This window comes from Octopus sinensis, linkage group LG20, assembly GCF_006345805.1.
Source record: "Octopus sinensis linkage group LG20, ASM634580v1, whole genome shotgun sequence".
Taxonomy (NCBI): domain Eukaryota; kingdom Metazoa; phylum Mollusca; class Cephalopoda; order Octopoda; family Octopodidae; genus Octopus; species Octopus sinensis.
In genome coordinates, this window is record NC_043016.1 from 11,039,379 (window position 1) to 11,052,846 (window position 13,468).

The following is a 13,468-nucleotide window of genomic DNA, read 5'->3' on the forward strand; positions in this document are numbered from 1 at the left end:
CTCACTGCCTGTGCCTTCTTTCATGCTCACCTTCTTGTTCCTTGAGAGTTTGCTCTAGCACCCCATCACTATCTTCCCCTTATTTCATTCATCCATGTATCTCTTCAATAGCAAGACACTCGTGCTTGTCCCTCTGTCATACTTTAGCCTCTCAATGCCTGGCATGTGGCCAACCACCTCCACCTTCCCCTCCCAAATACTTCCTCTTAGTAGTGGGAGCTTTTCCTCTTTCATTTTTCACTGTTCTTACAAGTTACACAGCAACCTCACTTGTGCTGGTGCCAAGGGGAAAAAAGCACCCAGTGCACTCTGTAAAGTAGTTGGTGTTAGGAAGGACGTCCAGCTGTAGAAACCATGCCAAAGATGATGTTGGAGCTTGATGTAACTCTTGCAGCTTCCCAGTTTCCTGTCAAACCATCCAACCCATACCAGCATTGAAAACAGACATTAAATGATGGTGATGATGATGGGTAAGAAGTAGATAACTACAAAACAAGTATATTTATTTAAAGATTGTTCAAATGTTCATATCTTTTATTTGATATCGCTGACCAGTTATCGTTGTTTTAAAGACACTGCCCAAAGTAACAGCAATAATTGGATTCTGTTCTCACACACACATAAACAGAGCAGACATAGAATATAGTATGTATATACACACATATATACACATATGTGATCAAGCAGACTCCAATGAAGCTGTTGCTCTGCACAGGCACAACTTATATAGTAAAAAAATCAATAGAAATTAAAAAAGAAAAAAGAGTTACCATGAAGTTGTTGTGTGGTGTGGAAACTGCGTTGTTTCAGACAGTCTTCCTTCAGGAAAAAGTTTAACAGAAAGAAATTAATGGGAGACACAGTAGAGTTTTATATCTTCTAACTTAAAAAAAAAAAAAAAACTGGCTGCAATTGACAAGGAGCACAGGAATACGTGAGCTTTGTACGTGAACAAGAAATGGTAGGAGAAACATAGAAAGAAGAAAATTAGGTAAAAATAATGGAATGAGAAGAAAGAGAAATGGAACGAGAGGAAGAAAATTGAGAGTGAGTTTAAGAGGAAAGACGACGAAGGAGGGGAGTTGAAGGATGACAAAGGGTTTAATGAAGTATGAGGAGGTGTAGGACTAAAAGGAAAAACATTTTATCTCATTAAACTCTTTCTCATCCTTCAACTCCCCTCCTTCTTCATTTTTTCCTTTCATCTCACTTCTCTATTTGCCTGTTTCTTGTCATTCCATTATTCTTTCCTTCTTCTTTCTCACAGTTTTTCTTGCCCCTTCTTGTTCACATACGAAGCTCACATGTTACTGTGTTCCCCATCAGTTGCAGCCAGTTTCTTTTTTTAACTTAAACGATGTAAAACTCTGCTGTCTCTCACTAATTTCTCTCCTCTCAACCTATCACCTGAAGAAGGACTGTCTGAAACGAAGGATTTTCCACTCCTCGCAGTGAGCTCACTGTATTCTTTTTAATTGATTTTACTATGAATGTTTGTGTGTGTGTAGTCTAAAAATGAGCACCAGCCAAATGGTGATGCAGTCCATCTCCCTCTCTCCTTCCAAATGTCATGGTTTTTGATACCTCACTGGGTCAAGGGGCTGTGTTTACGCAATATTACAGAAGAACCTAAAGCAATTTAGCACAATTAACTAAATCAAGAAGCTTAATTTCATTGCTTCAGAATGTATTTTCCCAAAAAACTTAAAACAGGATAAATTTTTTTTATTTGTTTCAGGTTTCCTCGTTTGTTTCCTCCTGTGGATGAAAAGTATGTTGCTGTAAAGACAGTAGAAGCAGTTCTTACCAATACCAAATCCCTCATGATTCCACGCCTTATCGGTTATGTAATCATATTAAAGACGTGAGTGACTTAATGATTGTTGAATCTTTCTAAACGGTCAACCCATTGGGTTTTCTGATCTTAAACATGGAACTTTGGAGATGAGATGATTAGGTGCTGCTATTTGGATGCAGAGGATTTGGCATGGCTGGATATTGAATTGGTTTTGGTGAGAGTATACTTTGGCACTGGAGACACACACACTTGCACACACATACACACATGCTTATGCACAGAGAAGTACAGATAGAAAGAATGAGAGAGAGAGAGAGAGAGTGACGTTGCGATTTATTAAGTGAAAACTTCTCTTCTACACATAGAGAGAAATATGCATCACCATTTGGCTGGTGCCCATTTTCAGACTACACACTCACACACACACACACACACATACACACAGAAAGAGGAAGACTCTCATTAGTTGAACCTGAGTGACATAAACACTTCTCCTTCTCATCAGACACACAAGGGAAATATACTCACATACATAAACAGAGCGAAAGAGAGATGAGAGACAGATGTGAGAGAAATATTACATTTTATTAATTGGTTGCAATTGATGTAAATACTTTTCCGTCTCCTCAGACACATAAAGATAGATATGTTCACAGGGAGGAGAGAGAAAGAGAGAGAGAGAGAGAGAGAGATGTTCACAGGGATGGATAACATGCTTCTAGGCGCTATGCCTAGCTTGTTAAAGAGTCTATCAACCCGCCACCTTAGTTGTAGTAGTAGTAGTAGTAGTAGTAATAGAAGTAGTAGTGGGGGCGCAGTTGTGGAGGTGGCAGCAGCAGCAGCAGCCATAGTAGCAGTAGTAGTAGTAGTAAAAATCATAATTATTTCTACTGAAGGCACAAGGCTTCAAATTTTGGGAGAAGACATTTGGTCAATTGCATCAACCCCAGTATTTCACTGGTACTTATTTTATCTATTGTGAAAGGATGAAAGGCAAAGTGGACCTCAGTGGAATTTGAACTCAGAACATAAAGACAGATGAAATGCTGCTAAGCATTTTGGTACGGCGTGCTAATGATTCAACCAGTTTGACGCCTTAATGATAATAATAATAATAATAATAATAATAATAATAATAATAATAATCCTTTCTACAAAAGACACAAGGCCTAAAATTTTGGAGACAAGGACCAGTTGGTCAGTTGAAGCTTAGACAGTGTCACATGACAGTTAGCTGGTGCTGGCTGCTGGAGCCTACTGGTGAGTATTTAAAGGGAAATTTGGCATGATAGTCATTCACCTGCTGACATTCATTGACACTGCATCAAAGAAACCAAAGAACAAAAGAAAAAAGGAGAAAGAAAAAAACCCACTCAACACCAGAAGTGAAGATACCTCTGAAAGGCGGGGAGGCATCACGTCGAAAACAATAGAGGAATAGGGGCTGAAACTGGACTTGGTTCCTCCTGATGATGTCTTTAGCCACTGGATCCTATAAAGGAGCTGTTGAGGTAGCAAACCACGAAACGTGGTTGGAATTCCTTGACCCCAGTGTTCAACTGGTATTTATTTCATTGACCCCCAAAAGGGTGACAGGCTAAGTCAACCTCAGTGGAATTTGATCTCAGAACATAAAGACGGACAAAATGCCCCTAAGCATTTTATCTGGTGTGCTAACAACTCTACCAGTTTGATGCCTTAATGATGATAATACTATAAGAGCACTCAGAGAGTGCAATCCCCCACCAAGGCAACACCAACGTCCTCTCAACGATTAGCTAGAGAGGATTTTTAAAATGAGAATATCTGAAATAAACTCGACTGCTCTCACAAACGAGAATACTAAACATGAGCCCAATCGCTCTCAAAAATTAAGTAAAAATACAGGAAAGGTAATCCAAAATCCTTGTCTGGTACTGGATCGATCCCTAAATCTAATCAGTTTGTGCCAGTTATGAGGCCAAACAACCCTGGAAGTTTCATCAGAATCCATCCAGCAGTTCTTGAAATATCTTGTCCACAAACAAACAATCAAACACAACTGAAAACAATACCTCTGCCTTCACTAAAGTGAAAGTAATAACGGTTTCAAATTTTACCACAAAGGCAGCAGTTTTGGGGGAGAGGATGAGTTGATTACATTGCCCCCCCCCCTCACACACATGCACACACACACACACATACACACCAGTGTTCAAATGGTACTTTTTTTATTGACCCAGAAATGATGAAAGGCAAAGTTGACCTCGGTGGAATTTGAACTCAGAACATAAAAGACAGCTGAAATACCACTAAGCAGAGTACTAATGATTTTATCAGCTCGCCACCTTATTAATAATAATAATAATAATAATCTTGTCTACTGGAAGCACAGGCCTCAAATTTGGGGGAAGGGATTAAGTCAATTACATCGACCCCAGTATGTATAATTGATACCAATTTTATTGACTCTGAAATGATGGAAGGCAAAGTCAACCCCAGCAGAATTTGGACTCAGAAGGTAGCGTCGGCTAAAATACTGCAAAGCATTTCATCCAGTGTACTAATGATTCTGCCAGCTGCTGCCTTAATAATAATAATAATAATAATATTAATAATAATAATAATACTGATGTAGTACCAGACAGTGGCTCTCATGGCTTCTGATCTTAACTGATTGGAAGTGTTATCATGTACGTTGTTTTGTCTTGGTATAAAAGATGACCTACAGCAAATATTCTGCTCAATACCACAGATTTGCTTGTCAGTTGTTTGACCATAACCAGTTGAGCATGTCCCTTAGTGGCTGACGATACGTGCATCTCTGATCATGAGCAGAAGTAGTGGGGGCGCATCATAGCCATGTGTTGAGAGGGATTCTTTGGGGTTTGAATAATTCACCTCTGGAAACATGGTGTCCAACATTCTTAAACAACCCTTGTTCAGGGACCTTTTGAGCGGGATGGGCTACTCAACCTGAAGAAATTTCTAACTGGGCTCCACCTGCAAGGTCATGTGCTGTTTATCTTGATATGTCACGCACATATGGTTGTGATGCATGTGCCTGGTGTACCCTTATCAGACGGGTAGTCATGATGGGTATACTGGGCTTCGTATATTTTACCCCAGTGTCACTTTGATAGCATGAACTGCTCTCTCACTCAATAATAATAATAATAATAATAACAATAATGGTTCCAAATTTTGCCACAAGGGTAGCAGTTTTGGGGAAGGGGACAAGTCAATTACATCGACCCCAGTATTCAACTGGTACTTATTTTTATCGACCCCAAAAGGAAGAAAGACGAAGTCAACCTCACTGGAATTTCAACTCAGAACACAGCAACAGGCGAAAGATGCTAAGCATTTCGTCCAGCATGGTAAGGATTCTGCCAGCTCATCACCCTTAATAATAATAATAATAATAATAATAATATAATAATAATAACAGTGTGGTGGAAGAAGAGGAGGATGACAACAGCAATAATGATGACACTGTATGATGATGATGATGATGATGATGATGATAACTAAGATGAAAATGATGATGAAAACAAAGGCAATAATCATGACAATAATGATGATGAGGATTATGATGAAGCAGGTGATGACGACGATGATGGTGGTGGTGGTGGTGGTGGTGGAGGTGGTCATGATGTTGGTGATGATGAAAATGATGATCAGGATGATGATGATGATGATGATGATGATGGCAGCAACAATGGTGATGATGATGATGATGGTGATGATAATGATAACCTTGACTACAACTTGAAGAACAATGATGATAGTGACGATAAAATTGACGACGATGACGATGATGACAATGACAACGACAATGTCAGTAATTATGTAATCGCCAATCTAAGAACAGTTCTGCAACTGGCAGCGAATGGCCAACCTTAATCATTGACTATTTTCGCACTGTCAGCTGCACCGTTGCATGTGACGATGCACTTGAACTGTTTGATTTCCTGTTGCTCTGCCGGACGGACATTCCACCGTGCAACCCCCCACCTACCCCCCACCACCACCACTTCACCTGCACAAATTAATTGACAAATCTGCATTGTATTTCTTGTAAATATTCTGCAAAGAGTCGGACGGACACATAACTAATATATGCATACTCGTGTGCATATCAAGTTGCACATGTGCAGACACGTATATACAACATATGCACACACACACACACACATCACCGTACACTGACATACACACATATTCACATGCATACACATACACACCATGTTCAGATTTGCTTATTACACAGACACATGCATGCATATAGTGTATACAATTATATTATACATATGCCATATGCACAAGTGATATATATATATATATATATATATATATATATATATATATATATATATACACACACAAACACATATATACATGCTGAAAGACACATCCACATACATGTATGCATATCATGTATACAATTATATTATACACATGCACAAGTGACATATATATATATATATATGTTTTATATATATCTGCACAAACACATATATATACATGCTGAAAGACACATCCACATACATGTATGCATAGACACGCACACAACGCATATACATGTTTGTACGCTTGCACATAAAGCTATGCACACGCAAAATCAAACTCGTACATATTATTAGATAAACATCTGAAGCAGACACATAAATTCATTTGAAAGCATTTTCACATACACACGCGGTTCAACATTGAATGTCAATATATAGGCGCAGGAGTGGCTGTGTGGTAAGTAGCTTGCTAGCCAACCACATGGTTCCAGGTTCAGTCCCACTGTGTGGCACATTGGGCAAGTGTCTTCTGCTATAGCCCCGGGCCGACCAATGCCTTGTGAGTGGATTTGGTAGACGGAAACTGAAAGAAGCCTGTCGTATATATGTATGTGTGTGTATATGTTTGTGTGTCTGTGTTTGTCCCCCTAGCATTGCTTGACAACCGATGCTGGTGTGTTTACGTCCCCGTCACTTAGCGGTTTGGCAAAAGAGACCGATAGAATAAGTACTGGGCTTACAAAGAATAAGTCCCGGGGTCGATTTGCTTGACTAAAGGCGGTGCTCCAGCATGGCCGCAGTCAAATGACTGAAACATGTAAAAGAGTAAAAAAGAGAAAGAGTAAAGAGTATATAGTATGAACGTGTGTGTATATATATATATTTGTATTGTATTCATGTGTATGTTTGTAGTCGAGGTTATCATTATAATCATCATCATCATCATCACCATTGTTGCTGTTGTCATCGTCATCCTCCTCCTGATCATCATTTTCATCATCACCAACATCATGACCACCTCCACCACCACCACCACCACCACCACTACCACCATCATCGTCGTCATCACCTGCTTCATCATCATCCTCATCATCATTATCGTCATGATTATTGCCTTTGTTTTCATCATCATCATAATGTTCATCATTGTCATCATGTTCGTCTTAGTTATCATCATCATCATCATCATCATACAGTGTTATCATAATTGTTGTTGCCATCCCCCTCTTCTTCCACCTCATTTTCGTGTACAAATTTATACATAATTTTATACATACATATGTGTGGTAAGAAGTTTCCTTCCTACCCACATGGTTCTGGATCAGTCCCACTGTATGGATCCTTGGGTAAGTGTTTTCTACTATAGCCTCAGGCTGACCAAAGACTTGTGAGTAGATTCGGTAGATGGAAACTGAAAGAAGCCCATTGTGTGTGTGTGTATACATATTCGTTTTTCTTTTTATTTGTTTCAGTCATTTGATTGTGGTCATGCTGGAGCACCACCTTTAGTTGAACAACTCGATCCCTAGTACTTATTCTATCAGCCTTTATTGCCCAAACTTGTGCCTCAGAGTGAAACTTTCTAGGTAGAATCCCATTAGATAGACAAATAGATAGACAGACAGACAGACAGATGGGCTTCTTTCAGTTTCTGTCTACCAAATCTACTCACAAGACTTTGGTCAGCCCCAGGCTATAGTAGAAGACACTTGCCCAAGGTGCCATGCAATGGGACTGAACCCGGAACCGTGTAGTTGGTAAGCAAGCTACTTACCACATAACTACTCCTGTGCTTTGGTAGTTCTGCTGTATAAAAATCTATAAATCTAATGCATAAAATCTAGCAAGCTGTAAGTAATTGTAGGAAGACAACAGAGAGAGAGAGAGAGAGAGAGAGAGCGAGAGAGAGAGAGAGAGAGAGAGAGAGAGAGAGAGCGAGAGAGAGAGAGAGGTGGTGTAGGATTGTGTGAATACTAAAATGATAAAGAGAGAGAGAGAGAGGTTGAAGAAAGAGTGAGAAAATATGAGAGAGAATTGCAAGGTTTTAGAACCTGCAGTTATGTAAAAATGCAGTGATCAGCAAAATAAAGCAAAACAGCAAAAGGGTAGGGTGCAAATAGGGGTCACGCAGAAGTAACTTTAAATGGTGATTATTATTTGCCAGCATTTGTTAATTCCTTGAGTCAATGTTCTTGTAATTAATTAGGTTCTTTAAGAGTATTAGTTAAAATGTTTAATCAATTAAAATTAGTACTAATTTCACTGGTTCGTTTGATCGTTTTGGTCTTAGCACACAAACATGCACACACACACAAGTATACGTATCTGTATTTGTATGTAAAGTGTATATGTATACATGTATGTAAAGACACATATATAATATATATATATATGTATATTATATAGAGGGCATTACTACACATAAATGCCACATGCTAGCAGGGACTCTCAAAGTCAAAACTACTAAAATGACTTGCTTCGAGAGTTGCATTCGGTACGATGTGTTTATTTATTTTAGTAGTTTTGACTTTAAGAGTCCCTGCTAGCGTGTGGCATTTATGTGTAGTAATACCCTCTATATAATATAAATAAATATATGTAAGTGAAAAAATTGGTGGATTTTTTCTCTTAAGAGATTTTTCATACTGACTACTTGATAAATTCTTATAAAGATTTTATCCTATTTTTAAATTGTATATAATATATATACATATATATATTGTCTAAGGATGTGTTATAACACTATTCCACATATACAAAAACAGCCATACCAACAATCCAACATACCACTATCATCAACTGCCCCACAGATACCATTATGGTTTCAACACCTGGGCAAGATTTACATATATATATTGTATATACATATATAGATATATCTACTACATATATTTATTATATATATACGCATTATCTATTGTGTATGTGTGTGTATTCATTCACATAATAACCATTTTTTCTATGGTTCCATGGTACCATGAATTTATATAGGGAGTTATTTGAAGTAGGATCCTTAGGTTTTTCCTGTCATCAACCCTTATATATTTCCAAGAAAAAGATTCTTTTTTTCAAAATCCAAAGTTCTTTGAATGCTCGTGTTAAATTAATGTTTTTGGTCTTAATTCTCCAGACTCAAATTGGTAATTTGATACTGATTTAAAATTTGGGGCAAAAGGCCAGCAATTTTCTGGGGTAAGTGTATGTCAATTGCATCAACCCCAGTGTTTAACTGGTACTTATTTTATTGATCCCCGAAAGGATGAAAGGCAAAGTCAACTTTGGAAGAAAATTTGAATTCAGAGCATAAAGATGGACGAAAAGCCTCTTAGCATTTTGTCTGGTGTCCTAACAATTCTGCCAGCTTATCTCTTTAATAATAGTAATAATAATAATAATCATATTGGTTTCAAATTTTGTCACAAGGCTAGCAATTTTGGAGAGGGTGTAAGTTGATTACATTGACCCCAGGGCTCAACTGGTACTTATTTTATCGACTCTAAAAGGATGAAAGACAAGGTCAACCTTAGTGGAATTTGACCCCTGAGCATAGCAATGGAAGAAATACTGCTAAACATTTTGACCTGTCAGCTTTGCTGTCTTAAATTGTAATTTACTATTAGCTATATCATATTCATCACATTGCTGTCATCATATTACATCCAGTTTTCCATGCTTGCCTGAATGAGAGAGAATTTGTGAAGGCACATTTTATACAGCTGGATGCCCTTCCTATCACCAACCCTTACCTGTTTCCAACCAAGGTGAATTCCCCCACCCCCCAGAACCATGTGGTTGGAAAGCTAACTTATTTTCACACTGCCATGCCTATATGTATAAATGGGAATATGCCATTTCTATTGTCTCACTCTGTTGTTTTTATGCCTCACTCTCACTCAGGAATTCTCCATCCCAAGGCACCTACTTCCCTCATTTATTTACCATTCAATGAGGATAATCCTTTCTCTCTTAGCTTAGGTCTTTCTATCTCAGCCCTATGCCATTTTCATTCATTCTTTCAATTCTTTCAACTTTAACCACACCCGCCATACAACACTCTTTCTTTCTCTCTCTCTCTCTCTCTCAGCTTTAACCTCACCCATTGAAAGTACTTTATAGCTCTCACATCTTTAACCACACCCATTGTACAGTACTATACATATCTCTCACATCTTTAGCCACACCCACTATACAATACCATATATCTCTCTCATCTTTAGCCACACCCACTGTACAGAACCATATCTATCTCTCTCATCTTTAGCCACACCCACTGTACAGAACCATATATATCTCTCATCTTTTGCCACACTCACTATACAGTACTGTTTATCTCTCTCATCTTTAGCCACACCCACTCTATAGTATTTTATATTTCTCTCGTCTTTTTCTCCTTGCAAATAACTTCTCAATTTTGTCCTAACAGTAACTGTTCATCATTTTACTTTTTTTCACCTTTTTTTACCATTCCACTTGGAATTTAACAAATCTTTACATCACCATTGCTAAACATTACAACTTTCAATAATTTTGAAACAGCAAGAAATTTGATATTTATATTTTCAGTTTATTTTTTTATCTTTTACTTCTTTCAGTCATTAGACTACGGCCATGCTGGGGCACCACCTTCAAGAATTTTCAGTCGAATGAATTGACCCCAGCACTTACTTCTTTTTCTTTCAAGCCTAGTATTTATTCTATCAGTTTCTTTTTGTTGAACTGCTAGGTTATAAGGATGTAAATAAACCAACACCAGTTGTCAAGTGGTAGTCAGGACAAACACAGACACAAAGACACACACACACACAAGCACACGTGCGTGCTCACACAAACACACACACACACACACACACACACACTCACACACACACACACACACACACACACACACACATACACATGACAATCTTCTTTTAGTTTCCGTCTACCAAATGTACTCACAAGGCTTTGGTTGACCCAAGGCTTTAGTAGAAGACACTTGTCCAAGGTGCCATGCAACGGGACTGAACCCAGAACTATGTGGTTGGGAAGAAAGCTTCTTAACACACAACCATGTTTTATTTCATCTTTGTTTATATAATTTCATGAACATAATACAAACAATTTTTATTATTATATGCCCTGATGCAGTACCAGGCAGTGGCTCTCATGGCTTCTGATCTTAACTGCTTGGAAGTATTATCCTATACATGGTTTTGTCTTGATATAAAAGATGGGCTACAGCAAATATTCTGCTCAATACCACAGATTTGCTTGTCAGTTGCTTGACCCTTAGTAGCTGATGATATGTGCATCTCTGATCATGAGCAGAAGGAGTGGAGGAGCATCATAGTCATGTATTGAGAGGAATTATTTGGGGTTTGAATAATTCACCTTTGGAAACATGGGTGTTGTGTCCATCATCCTTAAAACAATCTTTATTCAGGGACCTGAAGAAAATTCTAACTGGGCCCCACATGCAAAGTCATGTGCTGTTTATCTTTGTATGAGATCACCATATCGTGCACATATGGTTGTGATGCATGTTCCTGGTATACCTTTATCAGACAAATAGTCATGATGGGTACATATTAGGCTTCATCTATTTGTTCCCCAGTGTCAATATCATTTTGGTGTTATTATTATTATTATTATTATTATTATTTTAATTTTGTTTCTAATTAGTGACTTTGACATTTCTATTTCTCAATTAATAGACTCATGCCCTTTGAAGTGACCACAAAGTTAAACAAGTTCTTTGGTGTTTCAACAGCAATGGAAAAATGCAAGAAACTTGGAAATTCTACATCAAGCTGACTGAAATCTAAATGTAATCCTTGTTTTTTAATGATTTACTATTCTTTAATACATTTTAAAAAATCTTTTACATTTTATGGAAATCCCTTCCATTCTTGCCCTTTTAACACACATCTTTCTGAATATATATTCTTAAAATTTTTTTTAAGAAATTGTTGATTTTTTTTTCTTTGACTTTTCTTTTTATATTTTCCAAACTTTGAGTATCATTATACTTTATTTTGTAATTTGACATAAATAATTTAATAAATAAATAATCCTTTTTATATTATACCCATTAAGGCCTAAAATTTTGAAGGAGATAGCTGATTACCTTCACCCCAGTTATTAACTGGTACTTATTTTGTTGACCCCTTCTTCCTCCCAAAATGGTAAAAGGCAAAGTCGACCACAGTAGGATTTGAACTCAAAATGTTAAGCCAGAAGAAATACCTCTAAGAAATTTTTTCAACTTGCTAAAAATTCTGCCAATGCATTGAATAATAATAATAATATAATAATAATAATAATAATAATAATAAGGTGTTAGCCATGAATCCCTTAGTAGTTCCAGTTGTTGTTTATAGTCTGAATGTGTTGAAATGGAATATGAGTGAAATAAGGAAGATTAATTGGAAAATCTGTAACCTGCTGACTTGCAATAAGATGCACCACCCAAAGGCAGATACAGAAAGTCTTTACTTTCCCAGAGCCCAAGGAGGTTGAGGCTTGATCCAATTTGAAATCCCTTACAAGACCACTACAATTAGACTGGCCAAATATCCTGAAACATCTAATAACTGGATGCTAAAACTCATTAAAAACCGTGAGAGATGTAAGAAGCTTTGTTTTTGTTATGAAGGAGAGCAAAAAAACCTGTTATTGAGTTCATGTATAATACCCAGGTTGAACAGCATGATAGAAGTGTCTCAACTGTTGTTGCAAAGCAGGTGAAATCATTGGCAAATCAAGAAGCATTTAAACAATTGACTGATAGATTGGAACAAAAACCTCTGCATGGCAAATATGTGGTCCGTAGCAAACAAGCTAATGTAGACCAGAAGCACATCCATCAGTGGCTACAGAGGTCAGGGTTTAAAGCAGAGAGCAAAGGCATTATTTTAGTCACTCAAGATCAGAGCTTATTGACCCAGAACTACCAAACTAATCATCATCATCATCATCATCATCATTTAACGTCCACTTTCCATGCTAGCATGGGTTGGACGATTTGACAGAGGACTGGCAAACCAGATGGTTGCACCAGGCTCCAATCTTGATCTGGCAGAGTTTCTACAGCTGGATGCCCTTCCTAACGCCAACCACTCCAAGAGTGTAGTGGGTACTTTTACATGCCACCAGCACGAGGGCCAGTCAGGCGGTACTGGCAACGGCCATGCTCAAATGGTGTTTTTACAGCTGGATGCCCTTCATAACGCCAACCACTCCAAGAGTGTAGTGGGTGCTTTTACATGCCACCAGCACGAGGGCCAGTCAGGCGGTACTGGCAATGGCCATGCTCAAATGGTGTTTTTACAGCTGGATGCCCTTCCTAACGCCAACCACTCCAAGAGTGTAGTGGGTGCTTTTACATGCCACCAGCACGAGGGCCAGTCAGGCGGTACTG

General features: G+C 38.0%; 1 protein-coding gene across 1 annotated transcript in view; it reads left to right on the forward strand.

The window, feature by feature from the left end:
- Positions 1-13,468, forward strand: part of LOC115222602 (short-chain dehydrogenase/reductase 3) — an 88,001-nt gene that overhangs the window by 68,409 nt on the left and 6,124 nt on the right. Inside the window, exons 5-6 of the mRNA XM_029792899.2 lie at positions 1,739-1,864; positions 11,763-11,875. Of these exons, the coding sequence (XP_029648759.1) occupies positions 1,739-1,864; positions 11,763-11,862 (226 nt within the window). The 3' untranslated portion in view covers positions 11,863-11,875. The remainder of the gene's footprint in view (positions 1-1,738; positions 1,865-11,762; positions 11,876-13,468) is intronic.